The 27662-nt window shown below is 42.2% G+C and overlaps 5 protein-coding genes across 10 annotated transcripts in view; 1 reads left to right on the top strand and 4 right to left on the bottom strand.

Moving 5' to 3' along the window:
• The window catches only part of ubr3 (ubiquitin protein ligase E3 component n-recognin 3), a 62803-nt gene extending 58286 nt beyond the window's left edge, over window positions 1-4517 (bottom strand). For 2 of the 4 annotated variants that reach the window (XM_066688550.1, XM_066688551.1), the window contains exon 1: window positions 3890-4517. In XM_066688550.1, the coding sequence (XP_066544647.1) occupies window positions 3890-4323 (434 nt within the window). In that variant the 5' untranslated portion in view covers window positions 4324-4517. The remainder of the gene's footprint in view (window positions 1-3889) is intronic. The other 2 variants (XM_066688552.1, XM_066688553.1) reach the window with 1 other exon arrangement.
• Window positions 4518-5553: 1036 nt separating this feature from the next.
• mettl5 (methyltransferase 5, N6-adenosine) lies at window positions 5554-8870 on the top strand. Its single transcript, XM_066687441.1, has 9 exons — window positions 5554-5744; window positions 5897-5928; window positions 6166-6306; window positions 6415-6529; window positions 7059-7243; window positions 7520-7602; window positions 7684-7735; window positions 7828-7877; window positions 8522-8870. The coding sequence occupies exons 3-9, from the start codon at window positions 6207-6209 to the stop codon at window positions 8561-8563; spliced, it is 627 nt and encodes a 208-aa protein (XP_066543538.1). The 5' UTR covers window positions 5554-5744; window positions 5897-5928; window positions 6166-6206; the 3' UTR covers window positions 8564-8870.
• Window positions 7924-12144, bottom strand: ssb (small RNA binding exonuclease protection factor La). The gene is made up of 12 exons (XM_066687440.1): window positions 12045-12144; window positions 11428-11495; window positions 11221-11324; window positions 10822-10996; window positions 10612-10719; window positions 10415-10515; window positions 10228-10299; window positions 9961-10003; window positions 9715-9852; window positions 9323-9509; window positions 9105-9233; window positions 7924-8744 (listed from the first exon to the last, which is right to left on the bottom strand). Exons 2-12 carry the CDS (start codon window positions 11485-11487, stop codon window positions 8617-8619), a joined length of 1245 nt encoding a protein of 414 aa, XP_066543537.1. The 5' UTR covers window positions 11488-11495; window positions 12045-12144; the 3' UTR covers window positions 7924-8616.
• Window positions 12145-12827: 683 nt separating this feature from the next.
• klhl23 (kelch-like family member 23) lies at window positions 12828-18667 on the bottom strand. Of its 2 annotated transcripts, none has more exons than XM_066688171.1 (4): window positions 18216-18667; window positions 16086-17312; window positions 15296-15448; window positions 12828-14571 (listed from the first exon to the last, which is right to left on the bottom strand). In XM_066688171.1, the coding sequence occupies exons 2-4, from the start codon at window positions 17308-17310 to the stop codon at window positions 14261-14263; spliced, it is 1689 nt and encodes a 562-aa protein (XP_066544268.1). In that variant the 5' UTR covers window positions 17311-17312; window positions 18216-18667; the 3' UTR covers window positions 12828-14260. The 2 variants fall into 2 exon arrangements, with proteins under 2 accessions (XP_066544268.1, XP_066544269.1); XM_066688172.1 differs by lacking the exon at window positions 18216-18667 and adding an exon at window positions 18055-18206.
• Window positions 18668-20964: 2297 nt separating this feature from the next.
• Window positions 20965-26226, bottom strand: phgdh (phosphoglycerate dehydrogenase). Of its 2 annotated transcripts, XM_066688017.1 has the most exons (12): window positions 25942-26219; window positions 25178-25329; window positions 24791-24856; window positions 24476-24530; window positions 24205-24303; window positions 23964-24096; window positions 23273-23421; window positions 22793-22945; window positions 22320-22452; window positions 21937-22064; window positions 21590-21809; window positions 20965-21230 (listed from the first exon to the last, which is right to left on the bottom strand). In XM_066688017.1, the coding sequence occupies exons 1-12, from the start codon at window positions 26077-26079 to the stop codon at window positions 21076-21078; spliced, it is 1581 nt and encodes a 526-aa protein (XP_066544114.1). In that variant the 5' UTR covers window positions 26080-26219; the 3' UTR covers window positions 20965-21075. The 2 variants fall into 2 exon arrangements, with proteins under 2 accessions (XP_066544114.1, XP_066544113.1); XM_066688016.1 differs by lacking the exon at window positions 24791-24856 and having other exon boundaries at window positions 25942-26226.
• Between the last annotated feature and the right edge of the window lie 1436 nt (window positions 26227-27662).

Raw genomic sequence — 27662 nt, 5'->3', positions numbered from 1 at the left:
TCTATTTAACAATTAACATCAGGTCAAGAACAGTAAATACAATGTATTCATACTGACAATATACAGTGAGGGGGAAAAAGTATTTGATCCCCTGCTGATTTTGTACGTTTGCCCACTGACAAAGAAATGATGAGTCTATAATTTTAATGGTAGGTGTATTTTAACAGTGAGAGACAGAATAACAACAAAATCCAGAAAAACACATTTCAACAAAGTTATACATTGATTTGCATGTTAATGAGGGAAATAAGTATTTGACCCCTTCGACTTAGTACTTGGTGGCAAAACCCTTGTTGGCAATCACAGAGGTCAGATGTTTCTTGTAGTTGGCCACCAGGTTTGCACACATCTCAGGAGGGATTTTGTCCCACTCCAAGTCATTAAGGTTTCGAGGCTGACGTTTGGCAACTCGAACCTTCAGCTCCCTCCACAGATTTTCTATGGGATTAAGGTCTGGAGACTGGCTAGGCCACTCCAGGACCTTAATGTGCTTCTTCTTGAGCCACTCCTTTGTTGCCTTGGCTGTGTGTTTTGGGTCATTGTCATGCTGGAATACCCATCCACGACCCATTTTCAATGCCCTGGCTGAGGGAAGGAGGTTCTCACCCAAGATTTGACGGTACATGGCCCCGTCCATCGTCCCTTTGATGCGGTGCAGTTGTCCTGTCCCCTTAGCAGAAAAACACCCCCAAAGCATAATGTTTCCACCTCCATGTTTGACGGTGGGGATGGTGTTCTTGGGGTCATTCCTCCTCCTCCCAACACGGCGAGTTGAGTTGATGCCAAAGAGCTCGATTTTGGTCTCATCTGACCACAACACTTTCACCCAGTTCTCCTCTGAATCATTCAGATGTTCATTGGCAAACTTCAGACGGGCCTGAACTTCAGACTCCCTTTAAGAGAGTGCTCCTAATCTCAGCTCGTTACCTGTATAAAAGACACCTGGGAGCCAGAAATCTTGCCGATTGATAGGGGGTCAAATACTTATTTCCCTCATTGACATGCAAATCAATTTATAACTTTTTTGAAATGCATTTTTCTGGATTTTTTTGTTGTTATTCCGTCTCTCACTGTTAAAATACACCTACCATTAAAATTATAGACTGATCATTTCTTTGTCAGTGGGCAAACGTACAAAATCAGCAGGGGATCAAATACTTTTTTCCCCTCACTGTACATGTGCAACGGTTTTTCAGACAAGAAAAAAACACTATGTTCTTTCCAGGTGATCGTTTGGGATCCTACACCCCTTTGGGCATCCTCAAAAAATTATGTATTCTCCAGGTCATGCCACTGTTATATACTTTGAGCAGCATAAACTCTGCTGCATTACAGGAATGGAGTACAAACTGATACATTGCAAACAAAGAGCTTAAAAGTCAGAAAAGAATGTCAAACTGTTAGTTTGACTGTTAAATAGAATCTTGCCTATAATTAAGATTAAACAAGTTTGATCCTTATACCAGGGTCTGGGTCATGGAAATATAGCACAAACACCAGTGTGACTAAGGATTTAAGTCAACCCTGACTAAGTTTTCTCCTCATATCTGTACTGCTTTCTGATCACTACCTTTTCTCAATTCAAATACATACAGACGGGTGACAAATTAAAGGAAAAACCTGAATAAATGAGTGGAGGAACGAATGCAGATGCCTCCAAACAGGTGTACTGCATGATACAATTAAGCAATTAACATCTGACCATACTCCATGGCATGTATACAAATGCTGAGCAGGCAAAGTCGACCTCGATTTTGGATCAAGATGGCAAGAGGACAGGATCTAAGTGACTTTGAAAGAGTTGTCATTACTGGGGCAACATAGGCACTGGTCTATAGAGATGTGGAAAAAGTGATCTGGTCAGATGAGTCATCCTTCACCATATTCTCGACAAGTGGGCGAGTTCATGTGTGGCGACACCAAGAGAAGGGTACAGGCCTGACTGCTGGACCCCTACAGTGAGGGGGTCCGGAGGCTCTATTATGCTGTGGGGGGCATTTTCCTGGCTTGGTTTGGGTCCACTTGTCCCCTTAGAGGGAAGGGTCACTGCAAATCATTACAAAGTTATTCTGAGTGATCGGCTTTATCCTATGGTGACACATTTCTATCCTGATGGGAGTGGCCTCTTCCAGGATGACAATGCCCCATCCACAGGGCACGAGGGCTCACTGAATGGTGTGATGAGTATGAAAATGATGTGAATCATATGCTATGGCCTTCGCAGTCACCAGATCTCAACCCAATTGATCACCTATGTGAGAATTTGGACCAACATGTTAGACAGCGCTCTCCACCACCATCATCAAAACACCAAATGAGGGAATATCTGTTGAAAGAATGGTGTTCATCCCTCCAGTAGAGTTCAGAGACTCATAGAATCTGTCCCGAGAGCATTAAAGCTGTTCTGGTAGATCGTGGTGCCCAAAACCTTACTGAGACACTTTTTTTCCTATAATTTTCCTTTAGTTTGTACGTTACCATCCTGTGGCTTTCAATTTGCCAATTAGCCTACACTTATGAGTGCAAATTTGCTAAAAGCCTTCTGAATATATACATAATTTTAACATTTTAAAGCACCAAAAAAAAAAAAAAAAATTAACTTGAAGGCAAAAAACTAAAACGTACACAGAGGCATATACTTCCTTTTCTGTTACTGGCTTAATTGTTAACACAATCCTGTGATCCCGATCCATAAAAAATAATATTTTAACTCACCTGAAATATAACATTCACTACTATTATCAATACCTACCTATGCATTGCCCTTATTTGTACTATAAAACATTATACATTAATGGTTACGTGGTGTTGTCTTCCACTGATGTGTTAAGCTTTTTGGACAACCAATCACATTATTCAGAGATTGGCACTGCCTTCTGTTGGATGGGAAACTTGCATTCAACAATGTGTGTGGTTTAAAAACTGATCCTTTCCACTGTCAGTCTCCTTCATACTCTAAATATAGAAAGGTTTAGTTTGACACCCTAAGTCCACCATGCGTGTGTTGTACAATCATCCCCACTGAAGCCTAATACGGAGTTCAACAGGTAGGTTTATGATGCTGGTGTACCACAACCTACTGTCACTCAGGACAAATGTATTCAGAGAGTGATAAAAATATATAGTAAATAGGATTTGTATATAATAAAAATGAATAAACAAAAGGTCCTTGTTGTGTCTGGTGTCATCATGCCTGGCACATAGACATGCACACAAGTTGCTCAATACACATGCGTTAGATCTAGCCGGTGTCAGCTGCTTCTGCCTACTCCTATCTTCCTTGGGCCCCAAAGAGCAAGGCGCTGCTAACACATCTCTGTAGAGTTAACATTAAAAAGCAGGTGAAATATCAAGATTGTTCATAAACAGATTACCATTACCCCATGCATGTATGGTCTGTTATCAATCAAGTGACCTGACCTTAGATACACTTTCGTTTATTACTGTGCCGAGCAATGACTGTGCTGCCAATCTCTCTTATTTGACAACAACTTGACGTGGGCATGGTTCAAATTCCTGACATGCGCATTTCTGTGCGTGTCTAACACTGACGAGCACTAAAAATCAATCCGTACACGATCAACTCAGAAACGTCACTCATGCGCAAGAATCCCCCCTTAATTTCATTATATAGGCAAGGGGAAAAAAAAATGCAAACGAGAAATACGGTGCCCATTAGTCCCATTAGAGGAACAGATTACACATGCACCAACACTGACTGTCAATGAGTGATCTAGACTTGGCCCAACTGGATGTGTGTGCAGTGTATTTATCCCGCACAGGTCTGCTGCTTAAATCAAAATGAACCCGACTTGCACACTCTCTAAAGCCACAGCCACGGAGCAGCCATCAGTCTCGGTGTGTGGCTGCACTTCCTTGTGTCACTCACCCACTTTCACGCATGACATTACTGTCCCCGCAGTCGCAGGCCCCGCCGGCCTGGCTCCGGAACATGTTGAAGTCATGGCCCGTGTGGTCGCCGTTGTTGAAGCACTCGGCGCACAGTGACATGCACGGAGAAATGCCACAGGTCCGGCAGCGGTACGCCACGAAGTTGGCCGTCCACACCAAGCCGCACAGAGTGGCGTTGTCATACGAGCGGACCGTCTTGCAGAACTCCTCGAACCCGTCCCCCCCTGCCAGGAGGGCTTTGCACCACTCTAGGGCCTCGGTGTCGCCTGCCGGCCTCTCCGGGTTGAAAACGCGGTCTAACAGCTCTTGCAGCTGGAGGACGCCCGAGCTGTTGTCAGTCCGGTTGAGCTCGGCCTTCAGATGGGCGGCTGTTGATTTCTTGTCCCGGCGCAGCAGCGACGCCGCCATCATGCACTCCGGCTGTGAGCAGGATTTATTTTTGTTGTCTTGCTGCGGAGGTATCGGGGTTTCTCGCGATATCTCCCGGGGCTGGGAGCGGGCCCGTGTGCGCTACAGCTGCTCCGGCGCGACCGTCCGACCCGCTTCCCCTCCTGACAGCGCGACCTCAGGCTCCGCTGTGGTTTTTGGGACTGTCACCGGTTTCATAAGAGTCGCACCAACTCTTATGCTCCTCCCTTGTCATGTCATCATTTTATGACTTGACAGCTGGCTACTCCAGCAGGTTCAAGGCGGCTCCCACATTTCCTTTCCATGTGTCTTGCTTCATATGTGCCTGTAGTCATCATTTGAATGTTATGAGATGAAAAATGATTCTGCTCATCTGTGTCAGAGAGAGTAATGGTCTGAATTATGACGGCGTCTGTTTAACATAGCTCACATGATATTGTGTTATTCCCCTTTTATCTGTGATTTATGCCCTGTTCGTGACATGTGTAATCAAAACATCCACAATAAACCACTAGATTTAGAAGTTGCTGGAAACTTCATCTGCGTTTAAAGGCCATTTAAAGGAGTATCTGACGAATATAAGCAGTTCAGCATGTTAAATGTATTTGAAAGAACTGTAGCTTTTGAAGCAGCTTGATAGCTCTTCTGTGGAAGGATTTATGAGACCATATTTAATTTGACCTTACAGGAAGGTCAAAGGTCATGGTATAGGCCTGGCCTATATTTTCAGATAGATCATACATAACATTTAATTGAAAGGTCAAAGTTCAAACATTATTTTTTCAAAAGAACACATCTGGGCCCCTATGACATGGTTCATGGTGACTTTGGTGGATTGTGCACAGTGTAACCCTGAAATGCGAGAAAACCTGATTTGACCTTGAAGGAGAGGTCAGAGGTCAAGTTCAAGGTCATGCATGGATACAGCCCATATGGTTTCCTATCCAAGTTCTATAGTGACCATCATCCTATCTGCCGCCCGTCAGGAGTTATAAACCTGCACAGATCAAGAGGTTTGTTGGCGATATCCCATGATCCATAGCTCCGATCGGAAAACTGTTAGCAGTTTTGGAAACTTCATTTACAGCGCAGATAATTAAATAATAATAGATAATATATAATAGATAATAGGTGATAGATAATAACAGAAGTGAGCTCGACAGATGAAATGAGCCTAAATGAGCGGTAGGAACCGGCTGGTCGTGTCTGTGTTTCGCCCGGACCGCTTTTGCTGTGGCTCCGTGTTTACCCTCCGTGCTTCCGCCTTGGGTTGCAGCATGGAAACTATACAGCACTTTACATGTGTTTCACTGCACAATCGATAAAACAGCACAAAATAACAAAGTGACTACGGGTATTTGAAAGAGGGAGAGAAATATACAATATTTTTTGCTTTTACGTGACATTTGTCCTGATTAAGGAAGGTAAACTGAATTTCGATATCCACGTTTTACAATAGCGTTTTATGTAAAAAATGCACCGTTTTGTCAGTGTTTAATTTTATAATGAGGGATAACTAATGGTTTTAATGTTCATTCTCCTCATATTAAAGATTGTATACCTTGTTTCGTCCTAGGTGAACAGACGAAGGAGGACGTCACATGGCAGGTACTCTCACAATTGTCTAGCTGATTGTCAAGGTGTATATTAAGTACATGCGTGAAATGTAATGTTACCCCCTCGTTTGAGGAAATGTAGCTACAGATTAATGTGTTTTGTAAAGAAAGTAAAATATACTGCAAGAGAAACTACAGCTGATTAGTTTTTCCCTAATACAATATTAAACCCTTTTACAAGATAAGGTTACTTCTAAACTAAGTGTCTTTATTTTTTCATGTTTTCCAGGGTCCTAATTGCAATCTAATCCATATAAAAGAATTGCAGACATGAAACTGAAGGAGCTGGAAAGCTGCCTACAGCAGGTCGATGTGTTTGAAGACCCAAAGCTGCTTCTCGAGCAGTACCCCACCAGCCCCCACATCGCCGGTGAGGCTTTCACACTGCATACCAGGGGCATGATGCTCTCTGTCAGATTAACACCCATGTGCAGTTGCTGGAGGTTTATTGATTGATTTATTCTTATTCTGTTTGAAGCCCGTATGCTTTATACCATCCACAACTCCTTCGATGACATTGAAAGCAGGTTGGTGGCAGATCTGGGATGTGGCTGTGGCGTTCTCAGCGTCGGCGCTGCCATGCTAGATGCAGGGTAAGTGTCCTGATCAAACAGTGCCGAGAAGATCCAGGCCTTGACTGTCCAGCTACTCTGGTTAAATTCATACCCCAGTCTATATTTCTATTGATGCAACTGTGTAGAATGTAGCATTTTTATCTACAGCTCTGCTCATCAGAAGCAAACTAGACCTCCAGGGTGTCTGTGGTTTAGTTACTTCTTACGCCTTGCACTGTTAATGTAATCATTAAGGTGCACGTTTTAATACAAGTATATTTTTTCCAGTTCTTTCCGTAGGCTTTATGCAAGATATTTGTTTTTATTGAATCAGTTGAGTGTTATTTAGGCAGTGGCATTACCAGAGAGCAACTGCAACTAGTCTAATGTAGTGATTTGAGGATGCGTGTTAGTGTCGACTTGCTAAACATCGTACAAATAAAGTATGTATTACGTGTGTGTGGGTGTTGAAGCCTTAAGTACTGTTGACAATTAAATACCATGTTGCACTCAATGTGTTGAAAGTGCACTCTCATCTGACATGAACCCCCTCCCCTATGCTTTACAGGCTGTGCGTGGGCTTTGACATTGATGAAGATGCGTTGGAGATATTTAGCAGGAATGCAGAAGAGTTCGAGCTCACAAACATAGACATGGTTCAGTGTGACGTCTGCTCGTTGGAGTCCGACAGATTCTACAATAAGTTTGATACAGTCATCATGAATCCACCATTTGGAACCAAACACAATAAAGGTCAGTAAATCAATAGTTAGTGCTTGCATCATTAACCCCACCTTAATCTGTGGGTTGTACATAGAGAATGTGTAAATACAATATTTCAGCTACCACTGGTGAAGCATATTAGCACTTTAATTTAGAGGGGTGAATATAGTATATAAACATTTTAGTTGTCTGGTCATAAATTGCAATTCAGAATTTTAATGAAGAAATACAAATGTTATTTCTCAGAGGCTTTTTCCTTCATTTCATGGCATCTGGAGCTCCCAATCTCTCATCTGTAATTACCAGGTATGGACATGCACTTTCTCAAAACAGCATTAAACATGGCAAGCAATGCGGTGTATTCCCTTCATAAGACATCAACACGAGAAGTAAGTATTACAATGAATGTGTAGGTGAGAAGTCCACAGAACGGAGCCACTCTATTGTAATGGATGTATATTTGTTTTTAGCACATCCAAAAGAAAGCGAGTGATTGGAAAGTCAAAATGGAAGTATTAGCAGGTAAGGAATCATTTAAATCCACAACATGCATGGTTTTTGTTTTAAAAAATAATAAAAACTAGCATCTTGCATTTCGTTTCCCCTCTCTACAGAGCTTAGATACGACTTGCCAGCAACATACAAGTTCCATAAAAAGAAATCGGTAAGTTTCAGACTGTAGGCAAGACCAGTAACCATTCACTTTAAGCTGGTTTATACAGTAATTTAATGATACAGTGCACTTTGCAAACATGATTTTAAAAAGGAAGGCAACTTAAGGTTTTACTTTTTTTTTTTTAATAAAGGAAGTGTACATGACTGGCAAAAGGGGTGGATAGCAACAGAGGAAGAAGCCATTCAGGTTTCTTATAACCAGGATCATACACTCCTATGACCAAAATCAAAATGAAATGGTTTGGATACAAAAATCTAGTTTATACATTAAACAAAAACAAAAAAATGGGTAACAGCGCTTTTACCAAGATAGCTGTAGTCTCAAGGACTGAAAGGAGAGAAGGCTTACATACTAACATAAGCTTTATAACCTCTGTCCATGAATTAATTCCTGGAGTGAGCAAAGGCATCAAATGCTGCAGCAGGCAACGCTTTAAAACTATATACCGATCAGTTTCCAAAGTGACAAAATAAAATCTAGCAGGCCTCTTCAAATTGTTGTAATCCTGCATCACAACATGCACACATCTGCCAACTCTAGTGCCCATAAGATTTGAGAGATAGGGTGGGGGGGGCAAACAAAAAAGGTTGTATATTTTACAATTTTATCCAATCATTACATTCTCACTGCAGGTTGACATTGAGGTGGATTTCATACGCTTCTCCACGACGTGAGGCCTCCACCGGAATGGATTTAAAAGATTCCCATACAAATAAAGATGACTGCATCACTGTTTCTCAGAACCGTTTTCAGTTTTGATTTCGGGTTTGATTTCAGTTTTGATTTGTTTGGCAGCTGGTTCATCAACATCTTCAGATTTAGCCTCCAGAGCTCTCTTCTTTGGGCTTGCAGGAGCTAGGAGAAGAGAGAGATTAACTCAACTCACAATACTGTAATCCAGTGGGTTTTTTTTTTTTTTTTTAACAAAAGGTATTAAGAGTTCCAAGGATATTCAAAGAGAAATAAATATATACATTTTCACTGAGTGTATACTGATTTGTATTCCTTCAAGTAATACCACTCAAGGTTATTATGCCTGTTAAACTATTGGAACGTAAATAAATGAGAATACAGCTGTAAAAAGTCTAAGACCCCTTTAAATAAATACATTTCCAGATGGATACAGAGCATTTCTGAAGTTACATACTTCTAGTAGATTCTATGGTCTGTGCATGACATCAGCACCACAAACTATCAATATACTCGGTCACTCACCTGCATCCTCCTCTTCTTCACTATCAAATTTAGTCTTCTTCCCTTGGTAATGCGTTTTTCCCTGATCTCTTCCTCCTCGGTCACGGTCTCTGCGTCCACCCCTCCCTCGTCCTCCAAATTTCCGACCACCTGCAACAAATTCAAAGTTAACATTCAACAAGATTGCCCTTTTCCTCGCCTACCTCGACGCGATGTAGCTTAGAGAACGCAGCAAGTACCTCGTCCTCTCCGTTTGTTCATCGTTTCCTGCTGATCTTCGATTATCTTTTTCAGCATCTCTTTCTCCACGTCGCCCTCCAGCACCTCCCACTTGATGTCCTTTTTCTTGATCTGCAAGTTCCCTCCATTAGCCTCGGTGGCCTTGTCAAGGGCTTCCTTCGCACTGGCCTTGAATAGGATGGTGCCCTGAAGGGATTGAGTCAACAAGTTACAATCGAGTCCAAATATAGCTTGAACAGAATAAACTGAAGCACATTAAACACTCTTTGGTGTGAATGAGCAGCTTGCTGTAGGAGTGGGTTAAAATACACTTCACTTACATTTCTACCATTCATATCAAACCATTACAAACCAATGCAGAACAAGGACATTTAAATCAGTCATGTCTTACCTCCTTAGCACCTCTAATGAAATCAATCCATTTGATTTGTCCATGGCTAGCAAATATCTCGTGGAAGTCTTCCCTGGAGGTCTGCTCAAGTTCTCCTGAAAACTTCAGCAAGCAGCCGGTCTGTTCATCCAGAGATTTCTACAAAAGGGAAATAAAAGCACTTTGTCCGTGAATTAAGTTACCTATTAAGAAATGCAAGTTTTCACACTGAGCTGCAATACAACACAATCAATTCAAAAATCCTACCATCTCTTCATCTTCGGCTTGTTTCTGCTTTTCTTCTTTCTCTCTGAAGAACAGAAAATTGGGAGTTGCATTTAAGACCTAAAATCGGGATTTACAGAAACTTTTGCAAGCTTTACTCTAATACAGTGAAGTATTGAAAATGTAACGGGCAAAATACAACCTTAGCATCTTTTGTAGTTACCAGTTAAATCTTTTAAAAGACTAGTAGATTAAAGACTTGCAGCTGGAGATAAATACAGATAAAATTGCAAGAAATGAAACACTTACTGCTTTGCTTTAGCCTTGGCTTCAGCTCTGTATTGTTTCCGCTCCTCATTTTTCTTCACATAGTAATCTTCCCTACAACCAACAAAAAGACCATCAGGAGAGCTCCACCGCTTATTAAAGCCAACAGTAAAAAGACACTTATGCACTTGCTGAAGCTTTAGTCCGCCCAGAATTATGAAATACCTACTTTAAAAGGACAACCGTTTCATTGTCCTTATATTTCAAATCCGGCAGCTGGACGAACTGCTTTGCGGATGCATCCGTATCAAAAACGATGAATACCGATCCCTACAGGAGACCGAAAGGAAAAATCATAAACCACTAAGAGGAAGATTTTCAAATCGTACATGCAATTCTAGCTTTGTTGCCCTTTCACATCCTTACCTTGAATTGCCTTTGCAAGTTCCTTCTCATTTGAATACTTTCAATTTTTCCCTTGCCATCCAACCATTCCTTCAAGTCATCTAGGGTGGCATCCAGGGGAAAGCCTTTCTGAAATAAAAATACAAAATCATTTAACAGTAAGGGGTCCTCATTAGTAAACCACTTCGATTGTAATCATCCAAAGCATGCATGAAAGAATTGGTCACTTACCATGTAGACCGATCTGTGTTTCACTCCATCTTTGTACTCGTCGTTTACTTCTGGCAGGGGCTTTTCGAGGGACCTCCTGATTTTGGTTCCATCTTCATGTATCTCCAGAAGTCCAGACTGGGATTTTTTCAACGCCTCCACGATGACTTTGAAATCCGTGGTCAGTCGGCTCAACCTGAGGGGAGGACGGAGATGAAGACGGCCCGTTTCAAGCGTGTGGCGTCACAGAGGGGGCCGAGGGGTGCAAGAGCGGTCCGTTTCATCCTTAAAGTACATCACTAAACCCTTCTTTAACAGCATCACTGTTTAAAGTAAGGTCTTTGAGTCCCATACAGAGAGAAAAATCACTTCCACCCCTAAATCTAAATATTCATACGTCACATTAGCAGAAATGAGTACCTGTTGAATTTAATCATGGTTTCAAGAGACACCCATCCATCATCGAGCTGTATTTGTTCTTTGAGGAATTTGTCTCTTGGGAGATTGTGATCACTGAAGTAATACTGCGGGAAGAGAAAGAGAAAAATAAGCATTTGTCAGAATGGAAAACCTCTTTAAAATCTGCCTCCCCCCCCCCAATGTACCCTTTACAATACAGCATCTTACCTCAATCTGTTCAGCCACTTTTTTCTCCATGGGCGTCATCTCCTGATTGTTTTCTGCCATCTTTAAATCTGAAACATGAACACACCGTAGATCAGCACCTTATCGGACACGATGCCTCCCTCGCCATGGACGGACTGGACACACACTACTGCGGCTCACAGGATCGGATGCAAGTCACTGAGACATCGCTCACGTCTGATAATGCAAACTACACCACTGAAGCGAAACCCCAAACACGGGCACGCATGCGCCTTGACTCGGTCGGACCGGCGGCACTTCCGCGGAACATGAGGCGTCCACGTTTTGCTCTCGCCGGTTCCCAAACTGCGCAAACGCGTCCGGCTACAGCGCGTACAGCAGCACCAAACCAAGTCACATTCACCTTGCGTGCTGCTGTCCGTGCATACGATGCGCTTACTTATTACAATTAAAAAAAGTAAACTAAATAACCGGCTAAGTTGCAAGACATGCGCAGCAATCTAAACATATGCATCACAGCGAGGCAAATAGAAAATGAATGAGACCTTATGCCTAAAAACTATACACATGTACACGTTTGTGAGCAATAATAAAATGACAGGTTTCAGTATAATCGCCTGTTAAACCGCACAGCTCACCTCCACAGGGTCCCTCACGGCGCGGCGCGGCTGCTGTAGCGCTGCTTTATGTCCTCCCGTCCCACAAGCCCCTGCGCTCGACTCTACGGAGCCCGCCGAGGATCAGAATACCCGAGCTGCAGGCAAACGCCTCGTCGGGCGCTGTGCTGTGCGGAGCCCGTTAGGCGCATGTGCTCCACATCATGGAAGTCAAGTTTATATTTCAGCCAATTATGCAGTTTTTTAGATCTATTACACATTTCAGGAACAACTAGTATTATAATAAATCATGCAACCTCTGTGGTCTCAGTGGCTAAATAGATATTTCACGTTGATGATTAGACAAAACGACACAGATACATTAGATTCAATTGAATGGGTTTTATTTGTACATACATGTAACGTGCGTACATGTTTATATATTGTACAAGAGGGGGTGTTTAGAAAATATAAAGGGAAAATGTACTTATAGTGAATCTATTTTGCTGTTATTTTACCATTTTTATATGATATATTGTAACTATAAATTAACAACATAAACAACATAAGTGTATTTTACCAATCATCCAAAAATTCAAAATTCAAATTCTGCACAAAACAATTATAATTGACACCACAATTCTATATTATAGCAGTAACCACATGCATATGTGTGTACAATGTTTGTAAGAAATAAATCACATCATAATAATATTACCAGCACAAATGATGATATCTATATACCTCAGTGATATATATATATATATATATATATATATATATATATATATATATATATATATATATATATATATATATTACCAGTAGGTTCATTTTACATTTGTAACACTCTTGTTTCCAGTTATTTTACTACTGATGGCAAAAAATAAGCATTTTAATAAACAGCTCACCAAACCTAGGTTTGGACAATTTTGCAACCCACCAATAAAAAAAATGTAAACCTGATGTGACATTCCCACTAGATAACTGGTATAAGCCAATTTGCCATTGGCAGATAGATAAAAGCTTTTATTGAATCTTGAGATTAATAAATAAACATATATATTCCAAAAAGTCAAAATTGTTATGAATGTGTATTTTTTAAAAATCTAAAAACACCTTTGTCCTGCTTGTGAAAGTATCTGAGGACACAAAAGTAAATTGATTTTATGGGACTGAAATTTGCTCATCATGACATAAAATACTTCTGGAAAGTCTAAAAGAATAAATTAGCAAATTAATGAATTAATAAATAAATAAATACACATACAAATTTAAACAATCTTTTCTAAAATATCTGCTCTACAATCTACCATTTACAATATTTTCTGTTTAATTTGCCCTAGGAAATCTAGTTTCAAACCCATTAATTACTCTAAAATAAAAAGATATATGATATAAAACACTGGTGAGATTCATGTAAAAACATACAAATCTTAGAAATGTTCAGTGCTGTGCTTTTTATATTTTTAAAGCAAGGTTTGTATATATTTGTTTAAAAGCACAACAGAAACATTGTGCCTTGTGCTTTTTTAGCATACTGTGCACATGTTAACAGAATACTGTGCAGACACTGCAGTGCTGGTGAAAATCATATTTCCTAACTAGGAGCAGTGAAACCTGCTGACAGTATCTGTGCCACCTAGTGCAGTTCTGAACACAGCAAACATGGCTGTTCCTTTCATCCAAACATTATACATAAATATTCAAAGCATACAAGTAATATTTTATGCAAATATGTGTTTTTAATTTCATCATCACAAATGATTAAAATGCATGTCCACTGCAGTAAACTGCAGCACTAAATGCAATTATCAGTATTTAATGACAGTATGTAGTCAGTAGAGATGTACCTGATACTCAAATGCTGTCTTGGTCTTATATTATAGTGCAACACTGGTGGTCTGTGGAAATGTTACATAATTGTGGGAAGAAAGTTCCTGCAGAGTTTAATTTACCTAAAATATATTTATATAAATGTATAAAGATAAAAAAGACCTTAAACATGTGCAGGTCTAACTCTTTAGCACTTCATACTGTGGGATAGAAAGATTATTTTTTTACTTTTCTTGTTATTCAAAATTATAACTGAAGGAGTCAATGACTGTTTGAATTACTCCTGCTGGCATAAAGAACAGGAGTGACCTGGAAGTAGCTCTAAAACCATGCCTCACTGCTTACCGCACAATTAAATATACACGTCTGTCTCTCCAGCACTGCAATGCCTTATTATGCAGCCAATGAGCACCCAGAGGCACCTACACGCTGTAAACACACACACAGCCATGTGACCTCATGGCACTGGGCAGACTTCCCACTATCTCCCACCGGTCCTGCTCTGGGTCATATTTCTCGATACTCTGGAGGTAGGTTCCCTTCGAGTAGGAGTATCCCCCTGTGACAAAAATGCAGCCATTCATGACGACGGCCCCACACTCCATCCTCCTCTCCTTCATCGCAGACATCTGCTTCCATTCTTCCTTTTCGGGGTCATAGCAGTCCGTAATGGTTGTCTGTCCACCCACCAGGTACAGTTTACCGTTCAGAGCCACCGAACACAGGCCGTACTCTGACAAAGTAACAAAGGAGAGAATCAGGGTTGCGATGTTTACACTGCGTTGTCCGTGGAAAACAACAAAAAGAATATAAGGTGATACAGCTTTAAAATGCCAGAGCGGAATTCTAAAGGCCAAGCCAGTGTGTTGGTTGGAGAAGTACTGTATTAATGCACGTTTTTACAAATTATTTGCATGCAACACTGAAAGCAAGCAAATGCTGGGAGCATTCCCCGAACGATGTTTTGCATAATCCCAAAAGCATGGCTACAGAGCCTGGATTTACAGCACGCTCATGAGCGCCTGTTTACCTAATTCGACAGCTCCTTAGCCTGTCCCTGCCAATTCCCATGTTCACTAGGGAACACATAATAGGGAGCCATTTTGCATTCAGATTCATTCCAGGTATCTGTTTTACCCTAAATATAAACCCCATATCGTGGATTACCTAATAGAGGGAGCATCAATGTTCTTCAGATGTAAAACCACACTCTGGATTTGTAATAATAATAATCTGTACTACCCACTCTGTCACTGTGTGTAAATGGGAAAGGTCGAATCCATTTGCAAGTGTGTTCAGATGGTTTTTGAGGCTAACTAGATTCACTGGTATGTCCCCCAGAACAAGATTAAACAATGAAACAGATTTTGTTTGGTCCTTAGTTCTTATTTCAGAATAATCCCGATACACATCTCCTCAATGTCAGCTGTCAAGTATGGAACTGTAACAAGCCTTACCTGGGTGGGGGCTGGTAGTAGCTATGCTCCACTCATTGAGATCAGCCCTGTAGGTTTGTATCTTTTCATAAGTGCAGCTTCCCCGATATCCATAATGCCCGCCTGTGACAAAGATCGTGTCGTGCAGGACACAAGCAGTAGCATTTCCAACACCTATAGGGTTTTAAACAAAATAAAGACGTAGACATTTGATTAACCAAAAAGACCCACATACACCTTCCTAAAATGTCACCAGTGTATTATGTCTTCCTGTTACGTTATTACTAAATGCCACTCTTTTATCCTGCTATTCCATTCCTTTCATTTTCAGATATGAGGATTAAAACGGACTTGTCCTTATGTTGCCTGCAGTGGGAGGCTCAGCTGCCATGTGGAGAGCTGGGCTGTGCAGTACACACAGTGCTAAACTAGTGTCTAATTACTGCAGGTCACCGTGGGTCTGATTTCTTAAGGTCTTTTCTAAATAAAGGACTGCGCTATGAGTCATACATATTTATTGGTGCTTTTAATCCGAAGAACAGAGTGGTGCTTGGCAGACCAAAATGGTATCTTTCAAAACACTTGAACGTTGAAAGTTTCGAACCTGTGACTTTCAGAGACTTTATATTTTATTTTACTGTGCACATAAAACACTTTCACCATTCTGCGTTTGGTCACTGTATGTTTACCTAAATCTGAGTCACCTAGACCTGAACACCCCTTTAACGATCCCAAAATATTGTCTTTTTATAGTCCAGGCACCTTAAATGTACTCACTTATAAAGCATGTTTAGCCTGTAATTCGTCTTACCTTGTACCATATTTGCCACAGGAATCCACTTCTTCTTCAAAGGGTCGTACAACTCTGTTTCCCTTGCAGGGGCACCCCCTCTGTAGCCTCCTATGGCATAGACACAGCCATGCAGAGCGACTGAGCAGTGGTAATACCGAGCATTAATCATGGGGTTCCCCTCTGTCCACTCATCGTGGTCACTATTATAAATCCACACTGCATCCAGGGCCTCAATAGTGTCTGTCCGGTAGCCTCCAGTGACATAGATGTTGGGCCCCAGCAACGCAACACTATAGCTCTCCCTGGTGTGGTCAGGCACTTCCTTCCCGTGGATCCATGTGTCGGTGGCTGGATCCCACACGTGTACCTCTGACAATGGGTGCCAATAATAGCCTCCGATGACATACATGCTGGAGGTGAGCTTCTTAGAACTTTCAGAGATCTCTTTGCAACTGGATTTTAATGCATGTACTATTAAAGAGTGGACCTTCTTCTCGTTGCCAAGCAGACACCGTTTCTGCAGGTCCAGAGCTGTCCTGAAGTAGACTTCATCCAGATCCAGCTGGATACAGCGAAGCAAGTCCTGGACGTAGTCGATGCGGGCCGGCACATCGTGAGTGACCCACTTCACCACGGCCTCCAAGAGAACTTCCTCCTTCCAGACGTTGAGGTTCTCTCTGGATATTATGGAGCTGAGTTTCTCGAAGTCAGTTTCCAAGAACTCCTCCTGCCTCGTGACATCCTCGAACTGGCACAGCATCAGCCTGCGGGCCTCCTTCTCCAGCTCGGGGCAGATGTGGAACTCGGCAAACGAGTGCATCCCCAGACAGTTGTCGACGTCCAGGAGCCGGATCAGAAACTCCTCGCACGCTCTCTTCACGGACGCAAACTGCAGCAGATCCGCGGCTTCCAAAAGGCTCTGGACGTTTTCCTCAGTTATGCATACCTGGGAGGTATACACATAATTCACCAAAGCGGTCAATACCTCACAATCAATCCCAGGGAGCTTGATGATGTTGTTCGATCGCTCTCTCATGTCGGCCGTAAACATCACTTTGAAATAAGAACTCCGGGCCGACAGGGCTGCTTTGTGACACTGAAATATCTGTCCTGAGGCACACTGGAGAGTAATGTCTGTGAATAAACCACCCACGAAAAACTCTCTGAAGGCATCCAGGAACTCGGTGGGGTGGTCAACATCGTAAAAGTCGTACATGTAGCATTCTTGTCCTTTCACTGACATGGCTGCAAGAGATTGTAAAATGACTAATTTGTTATAATTTATCACCCACATCAATTACTTATGTTCTTACATATTTAATGTCAGACCCATTGTGGAATTGGTGTGGAGGATTATGAATGGCTCAGTATAGCACCTAAACAAATACTTACTCATTTAGTAGCCTATAGTATTTCCCTCTCCTTTTACAGTCTGGCCTATACATTTCATTGGGGGTGGTGGGGGGTATACTCATTCACAACATATGTTACATAAGCACTAAACATTAAAAGTGCTGTTTAAAATGAGTAAACACCTTATTCTTTGTCTTTACAGCAAACATATGGTTGTTATCAGAGTAGAAGGATAATCCATGTATCCAAAATACACATTTTCATGTGAAATAAATTAATAGAATTTGTCTTAGCATGCAGACAAATTGCCAATGCATTCTGTTAAGTATAATGCTATTTCACACACAATTTCGAAACATGTTATATAAAACGTCATGAATGTATGCCCGTCATACATAATCTGAATACATTTCGTTCGTTTTATAATGTTACAAAACAACTGCAATTATGAAATGATTCAATAGCAACGAAGTCGCAAATGGCTGTATTCAAATACTACTGCATAAACAAAGTGCCTCACAGTTGAGAGCTGGCATTTGAATGGACTCAAGCACAGACAGTGAAGTGTGATCAAATAAAAACTGCCTACGGATTCAGCCTTGCAAAAATGCAGTTAAACCCAACTGCTACCTACCACAACACACAATATGACCTGGAAAGAAGAGCCTACACTTGCTACGGTGCAGGTCCTGTTCGCTGATGTACTGCCACAGGGTCGTTTTGCCAATTGCACAAGACGACAGGAGCAGGTCCGGACCAACACCAGGGTCCGGTGGAGGCAACAGCCGCTCTTACCTGCTCAGTCCGGGCGCGTCCTGCACCGGCGCCGCACCGGAGACTCGGAGCACAAAGAGCGACCCGTCCGTGCGCCCATGCAGGGCTGGTGGAGACGTGGACAGCCCTGAGCGGGAACAATGCGAGGAGCTATTTCGGGCTGTGTGTCAGGAGCGGCTCTCAGCTGTGCCCTGCTCCCGGTCTGTGCTAGCCACGGTTCAGCCCTGCTCCCCGGGGACACACACAGCCCGACTGCGGGAGAGCCGGGCTAAGACACAGCCGGCACCGCAAGGCTTCCCCACGCACCCTGATTTGGATACATTGTGGCTGCTCAGCTGCTGCAATTTACATACCTATTATTGGCAAGTGCAGCGCAATATTTCATTATTAATATATATGGATATGAATGCACATCAGTCTGGCGGCTCTCCCAGGCACACTGCGGGGTGTTATTCCCGGTCACCGTTATCCCAGTCTTTCCCTTTCGTTGCCATGGTGTTTCCTGTGTAATCCTAATCAGGATTAGATTCATTGCGTAATCTGGGCTTTACTTCAGAGCAAATACCGCTACTGACCTGCAGAGAATACAAGCATGCGTGCAATGTCTTTTACACATGGTGTGCTTGATAATCACAGCAAGAATAGATGAAGTGAAACATTAAAAAAACGATATACATTGTGTAGGGATCAACTAAAATGTGACATATTAGACATGTCCCAGCATGAAAATGTCCCAAGGAGAGTTCCTTTCCTTCATGTTGCTCCATAATAAAACCTGTTTTATTAGTTGTGTTATGTGGGGCAATATGCTAATAAAACCAACGGGTACACCTATTGTACTATTCAGAGAAACTAATACAAATAATAGAAAAAAAAACTAAAACAAGATATACACTGTGTATATGCTAAGTGTATAAATTACAGATATGCTGTATATATATACATTAACATTATAAATAGTAGTAGTAGTATTTCAGAAATACCTAATGCATTGTTTTGCTGAATCAATTTTCAGTGACTTTTTCGTAAGGGTGTGTATACATTTGCAAACGTCTCTATGTACACTGGGGGGTTGGTGACTGTTTGCTGACCCACACGCACCCACCCATCTGGCCAGTTTGGCAAGTTACGGCCACTTCCCTCAGCGGTGGCAGGATCTTCATCCACTACTGTATACATATTTGCAGATGATATATACACTATAGCTATAGTATTATGACACCAGGTAAAATAACAAGGCCGCTGTTCACTTTCCATTCAATCCCATTCACAAATAGGCATTGTAAATCTTAACATTACTGCCTCCAGAAAATCTGTCATTGCCACTCACCACACGTGCAATGTAGTAAGATAAAACAGAGACCTGTGTCTATCATCAATATAAATTTGATTTGGTTGACCCTTTAAAAACAGACAAAGGGTTTAGTTGGGTGAATGGGACCGATTCATGTTTGATTAGTCACGTGACAGACTAAATTATGGACCATGATTGTTTATGTATTTTTTATTCAACAGCACAGTCTCGCAGTCAGTATATATTATGTGTGTCTGTTCCAGTTTTTAGTGCAATAACACATACAGACTACACAATTGCCCACAGCTTGCCATAGAAACCAGGAAAGCAACTTTAAGAAACCAACAACCGGGAGTCTGTTTCTGAAGGCTGGTTTGCTGCCAGTTCCCTCGTCTCTGGTTTGTTAGTAGAATACTGATTAAGTGTTTATTGTATTTCTTCTCCTCCACCGAGTCTCAATGCTGTGTAAATATCCAGCGCCAGTGAGTGAAGCGCTGGTACTGAATACACCAAACTTTTCTGTTTTCTAGTTATATGCTAATGCCGGCATTAACTTTGTTCCATGCAGTGACAGATTTTCAAAAGGAGGCTGTTTTTCCTTTCGATTTTCCAATTCCAAGAAAAATGTGACTTAAATAATAGTTTTAAAAGTCTGAATATATCCCTTCTTCCTTCAAAGCAAGAAACTGTAGATGACCAAGTCCTTGCGGTCATATAATGAGAAGACAATGTGCAGAACCCACCAGCCTGAAGTGAAAAGGACTTTGCTTTCTTTATTATCTAAATACACCGATCAGCCATAACATTATGACCACTGACAGGTGAAGTGAATAACACTGATAATCTTGTTTTCATGGCACCTGTCAGTGGGTGGGATATATTAGGCAGCAAGTGAACATTTTGTCATCAAAGTTGATGTTTTAGAAGCAGGAAAAATGGACAAGCATAAGGATCTGAGCGACTTTGACAAGGGCCAAATTGTGATGGCTAGACGACTGGGTCAGAGCATCTCCAAAGCTGCAGCTCTTGTGGGGTGTTCCCGGTCTGCAGTGGTCAGTACCTATCAAAAGTGGTCCAAGGAAGGAAAAGCGGTGAACCGGCGACAAGTCCGATCCATGGAGGCCCCACCTTGCAACTTACAGGACTTAAAGGATCTGCTGCGAATACCAGATACCACAGCACTAGTGGTCGACGGGTCAGGGCTGTTTTGGTGGCAAAAGGGGGGCCTACACAATATTAGGCAGGTGGTCATAATGTTATGGCTGATCGGTGTATAATGGAGTTAATCATTTATCACATATGAAAAACTCTGCCAGAATGACCCAATCCCACATTTGTGAGGAATATAGCCAAACTTGAAAACTGAGTGCAAGATTTGTACAATTAATGGAGTACTTTGATTTAAAACAAGTTTCTAAGCAGCAGAAATTCCAGCAACAACAAACAAGGAAAGTATTCAAATAAAGGACAGAGCGGTTGTTAAGGTTAATCACTGGCATTTTAATAAGTATGGACCCATTCTCAGCAATACAATGTTAATGCGCAATGAATGACGTGCATTCTGAAGGGTTGGCAGGAATTCTCTGCTTACACACACAGCTGGGCGGCTTCCCTCACAAGAGGCTTCAAGGCACTCAAGTCTCCCAGCAGGGACGAGACCCCCACACAGCACCACTGGTCTCCAGCAGGGTCCAATGAGGCACTGAAGGACTCCATCTGAAGACCCGCAGCAGCCAGGACACCTAGAGGGCAGCACAGTCCCAGCAAATTCAGTGTCTACAACTGAGCAGTCAACCACAGAGGCAACAGTGTGATATAAATCATCAAAAGGGTGATTTTTCTTCCATTGTAAATCTTAGGCAGGTTTCAGGGTAAAAAGTCAGAACAATTCACTGGTAAAGAACATTTCATACAAAAAGGAAACTCAAGTCTAGTCAACCTCCAAGGACAAGTAAAAATGTCTTAACTAATGCTCTGCTGAGATTGAGTTAGGCCCACTGATTATTTACAACCACCGACTATAATAGCCGACCAAGTAAAAATGCAACACCAGTCCTGTCCTGCAAAGTGAAGACACGGCTACAGGGACTAGACGCCTTACCGGCAACAGAGGGCACAAGCTGAGGGCTGGACGAGGCCTTGAAGAAAAGCAGGTTTCCAGAGAGGGAGACTGGCTGTCTGAACACACTGCCATTCAGCTCCAGCAGGACGGGGACATCGCCCTGAACGGTCCCCACTACTTTGTAGCACGAGCCATTGGCAGATATCTCCACAGCGCAGGCTCTCTGACTCGGCACTGTAGTGTTGTGATTACTGGTGACCTGGAAGTGAAAGACAACCATCTCATATTAGCAATGCAATGCTGAGAGAATTTCAACTTCAGTTACTTTAATGAGAGAAAACTTAAAATTAAATGTCTTAATTCTGGTTGCAAAACACACATCCTACCATTATGCCAGCCTCCTTGGCCAGTGTCAGGGCATTGACCAGATTTGCACCATTCTTTGACCCATCCTTCAGGAATCCGACAATCACAGCTGAGCTCAGAAAGCCTGCTGAACTTTTCAGAGACTCCCCTGTTTACAAAAAGAAAGTCTTAGCACAACGTGATTATGCATTTGATCTTTTCATTTACTGATTAATGAGAAGTCATTTATAGCATAGACACACAAAACACTTCTCTTTTAAGATGTATTTCTATATCCCGTGTATAGGGGAGTTATTCCAGTTATGGCGATTAATCATTTCACATCAATTAAAGTTCTACAAAAAAAAACAACCAGAACATTTGCATCAGGTTCCTTCGAAGAGACAAAACGCAAAAGCTGTACCTAGAGTTGTGATCAGCACATGTCCTTGTTTTTCAGCGCTGCAAGCTTTCGAAACGGTGCCCAGCGCTTCGCCCAGCTTGATCCACGGCTGAGACTCGGGAGAAAAAGTACTGGCCAACACCTGGGCGTTCACCTGTTGAAAATGAACGTCATGGTAAACTGCAGAACCACTTCATTTACGTGTTTTAATAGTTCCTCTTCTACTTTGTCTAGAACACCAGACGTCTGCATTGTGCTTTGCTTAGGAGAGGAGATGATATATTAGCAATAACCTTGTGCCCTAATTTCCTTTAATTCAGCAGGGATTCATATTTAATATAGCAGTTTGCAGTTGGGGATACATGCGTCTCCGTAAAGATTACTTTTCTTCCATCATTATCACCAAGATGCGATTCTTCAACTCTAGGAAAATCCAATGACCTATACAGAGTGTGCCGAAATGGGAAGCAGTGTGAACCGTTGCGAGAACTCACCGCCCCAGTGAGGGTCTTGCCCTGCAGCATGTCCACAATCTGCAGAGCGATGTCCTGTCCACAGCGGGCCTGGGCCTCCTTGGTGCTGGCCCCCAGGTGAGGACAGCTGACCACGTTGGGGTGGTTGACCAGAGCACGCTCAGTAGGAGGCTCCTGCACAGCCACAGCGATACACAAACATACTCAGAGACGCCCAACCTGGGTTCATACTGCTCTGTAGTACAACTCTGGAGTCCAGAAGGCTCCTTCTTGGGATAACGGTCACTTGTCTTGAACTCAAAACCATAAATAACATTCTTCTTCTTCAGTTAGGGCGGTATAGTACAATTATACAGTCCTGTAGGCTTAAAACTATTTTGAAACTCTTACTCATCTCTATATTTTTGAAGATTCTAGACATTTTTATGACTTTCTGTCTTTACAACAGCTTATCAATACAGATTGCCGTTCCCCTGCTTTATCAGACCACAGACCACTCACGTCCACAAACACGTCCAGGCCGGCTCCCCCACATTGCCCTGATTCCAGAGCTCTCAGCAAGGCAGCCTCATCAATAATGCCCCCCCGGGCACAGTTCACCACCTTTACACCCTTCTTACACTTCGCAAAGGTGTCATCATTTAACAGCCCTGAGGGTGAAAAGAAAGACTGATTAGTTAGCGAAGCCATTTATGACGTTTCAAACAAACACTTTGGGAAAAGCATGTTTTAGTGGCAGAGACACAGGGGGATCTAATATATGTGGGGAGATAGAGAGCATCACAGGAAACTTTGAATCATGCGCTCATCCATTGATGGACAGAAGATAAGGTTTACATTCTGGACAGATCGCTGCCATTTCAGTTAAAAAGGACGTTAATAAAATGCCAAGAACTACAGATTCCTTAAAAAAGAGAAGAAAGTTTGGATTTATCTGGGGACAACTTTTGAACTAATAGATGAATGGAAAAAATACATTGTAAATCATGACAGGAGGTAATGAATAAAACAGGTTAAATTAGATTGAGCGGAGGAATAAATGTGTAACTATTTCCCCCCTCAACATATTCATCCTATGGGTTTATCACAGTCCATAATTTGTCTTAGCATGTCAAGTCTCCCCCACTTAAACCCCTCGGTCATGTTTGTGCTGACACACACATGCTAAAGAGGACTGGGTGTGTACAGTCACCTGTGGTCGAAGGCATTAAAGGCGTGTGCACTGTGATATAATCACAGAGGGGCCACAGCTGCTCCAGGGACATCTGCTCAACTCCAAATGTGGCAGAAACAGCAGGAGGAATGATGGGATCATAACCTACAGTCTGGCAACATACAAAGGAGAAAGCGGTTTCATAATCAACAGTTTACATCTGATTTGTAACAACTATTAATGAAGTAGGGAGTACAAAACACAAAACAAAAACAGCCACCTTCATGCCGAATGACTGCATCCTGATGGCCACTTCCTTTCCAATTCTTCCAAGACCCACAATGCCAAGAGTTTTTCCCAGCAGCTCCGAGCCCATGAACTAGGAAAATGTTACATCATCATCAAACTGGAGACACTGCTATCACAACATCCATATTTAATTAGATATGACTGCATGGATACAGGCAGCCCAAGCGTAGGAAAGCGTATTATGTGGAGAACAATGTAATAAGTCATGTGGAAACATCCTGGACAAGAAGTGCCAAGTTCACCTTTTTACGGTCCCAGTTACCAGCTCTCATAGACATAGCAGCTTGTGGGATGTGTCTGAAGACAAGAAATATGTATTTATTAATTTGACAGATCAGAACGATTATTTTTCTTATAAACTCAGTATTTCTCTACATCAACGACACTAAGAAATACATAAACTTGTTAGATGAGATCCATTCATAACCAGTCCACATCACTCTCTACAACAATGCTATTCAATCCAGGCCCTGGTGAGCCACAGAATCTTTCATTTTCAGTCTTTCAAAGTGTGGGCAAGAAAAATAGCCTAAACCGGTGGCAATCATGCGTCTTACCTGGAGAGACTCATCACCATCCCACAGGTGAGCTCTGCGGCACTGATGGTGTTTCCACTGGGCGTACTGAAACACACATAAACCATCAGCGCTTCACTCACATGTCTGCCTCTTTGATAGGGCTAATATTGGGGGATATATCTGGCAACTTAACCCTCACTCCAGGCCAACTTGCGCATACTGTACGAGACCTACTAACTTCACTTCCCCTGCTCACACTCAAAATCGAATCTGTATAAAGTGTTTAGATGATTGATGATTTCATTTGCACCTTCTAAAACCACAGAGCATCTGCACATTATGTTCAGTTTCATCAAAACAAGTTGCAGCCTTCCCATCAATGTATCGATATTCACTTCAATCAGTTAAAACGTGCATCTCCCTTACTTCATCACTATAATGCCATTCCTGGTAGCCGCATCCACGTCCACATTATCCACGCCAGTCCCTGCCCTCCCGATTATCTTGAGGTTACTTGCGGCGTTGATTACATCAGCAGTCACTTTCGTGGCAGAACGGACGATCAGTCCTTCATAGTCCTACAAGCAGAGACAGAGACTTTAAATGTAGAGGATCTGAACAAACACACATACAAATGCAATGTCCCGTGAACCGTTTCATGATTTATTTGTCATGCAAAACGCATAGATATAAGTGACAAACTGGTGCTTTTCCAGATATCCCCAGAAACAACTTCAGGACGTGCCAATATAAAAGGACAGCATGTATTTCATGTATTTATTCATTGCATGATCGCAGCATTCGTCGGCACAGATATATTATATATATATATATATATATATATATATATATATGCACACACACATACATACATACTAGAACAACAGGGCGTCAATACTTGGCGGATTTGCTCTAAATTTGCTAAACGGAGCCTGAAACTCTCAGGTGCTGTTGCGTCAGACAGGGAGACGGAGGCGGCGCTACTCGGCAACTTCAATAAACCGTTTATTTGGGCACAATCTGCCGATAATGAACACAAATGCATGCTTGCAAAGGGGGGAACTCGCTCTTGGGGACCGACAATAAGAGACCCTGGCATGCAAACGGGCGTTACACACACGAGGTCTTGCTCGTAACATCAATGTGATGTGCATGGCTCGCATAAGCACACGACAAAAGAGTGATTTTACCTTGACTTCATTCATCAGGTCGTCCTTTGTCATGTTGGTCTTCTCCGTGACGTCGAGTCCGTGCTCTTGCAGGATCTTCTTGCAGCAGGGGTCCACACTCTCGCTGATGAGGACGCGGCGCACCGACACCAGGGCCATGTTGCAGAGTGTGCTGTGTGTGTTGCAGAGTGTGCTGTGTGTGTTGCAGAGTGTGCAGAGTGTGCTGTGTGTGTTGCAGAGTGTGCAGAGTGTGCACAGCCCGGCCGGATTGTGCAGTTGCGAGCAGAGAGCCTGGCAAGCCCTGCCCCTTCACCAGCACTCCGCCTCTCTGCCGGGGTTGCGCTGAGTGCATACGCACGGGTTGTGGTGCCAGCAGAGAATCCGTGGCGTTGAACTTGACAGTGTCTGTTTGCATCGCTTATCCCTGCAGAGCTGTGTGTGTGTGTGTGTGTGTGTGTGTGTGTGTGTGTGAGAGAGACGGTTTTGGTTATGAGGAGGGCCCAGGTGGAAACCACAGATTGTCATAGGTGAAATGGGATTGGCTATAGCAGTTGAGCATGTAGAGATATCATATGTAGTGTAAACCTACATGCACAACCAGAGCTATCACATCGTCATTGTCAAACTTTGTTAAAACAAATGGTTGATGTTCTTTGAAATACTGTTAGCAGCACTATGCCAATTAACATCCATCCAGCCACCCATTTCCACTCACTGCTTCATCCAGCTCTGGGTTGTGATGAACTGGAGCCTAACCTGGGTCAATATATAGTGCCCGGAATAAAGTTCTGCACCAAAGTTGTTGTGGTGCAAGAATGCATGAAACCTCTGTTTGGAGGAAATAATGACTAATAATGGATAATGGCTTCAATGTGTAGTTCATAATCAGCATATCATTAAGAGACAATCAGGAGAGCAGAGATTGGGGCTGCCCATAAACCCACCACATTTACTGCCCAGGTAGCACACAGAGTTGGGCCGACGTCAGGAAATGTTTGGCATGCTTGGACAGCAGTTACGGTTGGGGACATGGATCATGTTTGACTAAATGACAGCTGCTTATCTGTACAGCTTGTTTTAATACATTGACCTACAACTTCCAAATATCATATGTGTGTATCATAATAAATACATTTGATACTGTCAAAAATTCATGATTTGAACATGCTCCAGCACTCTTCCTCAGATGAGCTCATTCCAGAGCACGCTGGAAGGTAATTTCACTATCAAAACTATTTTTAAAGTACTTATATTTACTCTTGTTTAAATGTACTAAAAATGCACTACTTGTCTTAAGTACCTAGATTGTAGTATGACACATTAACTGTAGTTGCTTTCAATATAACATTTTTTAAACATCAATGACAGGCTTTTTATTTTCTGTATATTGGAATGGTTAGATTAAATTACAATATATTGATAATTGGTTAATTAATTATGTTAGGAATTCAGTGAGTGTCATTAAGTATAGGCGTAGTGTATGAAGATGCCACAGAAACAACTTGTTTGTTTACATTTTTAAGAGGACAATGAATTAGCCACAAATATGTGGTGGTGGAAAAAAAGTTTTGGAGTCCGGAGTTGTAATCAGAATTGATTACGTGCACGGGAGGAACAGAACAACACTGAGCTCAAAGGATTTTAGGCCAGCATGACACTGTTCCCCAAAAGTTTTAAGATAGAACAAAGCTTTTATACCCCCTCTGGGACATACCCCCAAGGGGCTTTAACACATAATCAGT

This window comes from Amia ocellicauda, chromosome 16 (genome assembly GCF_036373705.1).
Source record: "Amia ocellicauda isolate fAmiCal2 chromosome 16, fAmiCal2.hap1, whole genome shotgun sequence".
In the NCBI taxonomy this organism is placed as follows: Eukaryota; Metazoa; Chordata; class Actinopteri; order Amiiformes; family Amiidae; genus Amia; species Amia ocellicauda.
Note: the sequence above shows the minus strand (reverse complement) of the source record. Positions and strands in the feature narration are given on the sequence as shown.

What these genes read in the sequence shown, in the direction of transcription:
- mettl5 (XM_066687441.1), top strand. Translation starts at nt 6,207, where the DNA reads ATGAAACTGAAGGAGCTGGAAAGCTGCCTACAGCAGGTCGATGTGTTT. An exon ending in TGGAACCAAACACAATAAAG is followed by an intron (nt 7,244 to 7,519) that starts GTCAGTAAATCA and finishes TGTAATTACCAG; the next exon opens with GTATGGACATGCACTTTCTC. An exon ending in CAAAATGGAAGTATTAGCAG is followed by an intron (nt 7,736 to 7,827) that starts GTAAGGAATCAT and finishes CCCTCTCTACAG; the next exon opens with AGCTTAGATACGACTTGCCA.
- ssb (XM_066687440.1), bottom strand. Translation starts at nt 11,487, where the DNA reads ATGGCAGAAAACAATCAGGAGATGACGCCCATGGAGAAAAAAGTGGCT. An exon ending in AAGTGGCTGAACAGATTGAG is followed by an intron (nt 11,325 to 11,427) that starts GTAAGATGCTGT and finishes CTCTTCCCGCAG; the next exon opens with TATTACTTCAGTGATCACAA. An exon ending in ACCATGATTAAATTCAACAG is followed by an intron (nt 10,997 to 11,220) that starts GTACTCATTTCT and finishes TCCTCCCCTCAG; the next exon opens with GTTGAGCCGACTGACCACGG.
- klhl23 (XM_066688171.1), bottom strand. Translation starts at nt 17,310, where the DNA reads ATGTCAGTGAAAGGACAAGAATGCTACATGTACGACTTTTACGATGTT. An exon ending in TGTGGCAAATATGGTACAAG is followed by an intron (nt 15,449 to 16,085) that starts GTAAGACGAATT and finishes AAAACCCTATAG; the next exon opens with GTGTTGGAAATGCTACTGCT. An exon ending in TACTACCAGCCCCCACCCAG is followed by an intron (nt 14,572 to 15,295) that starts GTAAGGCTTGTT and finishes TTACTTTGTCAG; the next exon opens with AGTACGGCCTGTGTTCGGTG.
- phgdh (XM_066688017.1), bottom strand. Translation starts at nt 26,079, where the DNA reads ATGGCCCTGGTGTCGGTGCGCCGCGTCCTCATCAGCGAGAGTGTGGAC. An exon ending in GTAACTGGGACCGTAAAAAG is followed by an intron (nt 24,304 to 24,475) that starts GTGAACTTGGCA and finishes ACATTTTCCTAG; the next exon opens with TTCATGGGCTCGGAGCTGCT. An exon ending in TGTGCTGATCACAACTCTAG is followed by an intron (nt 22,065 to 22,319) that starts GTACAGCTTTTG and finishes TTTTGTAAACAG; the next exon opens with GGGAGTCTCTGAAAAGTTCA.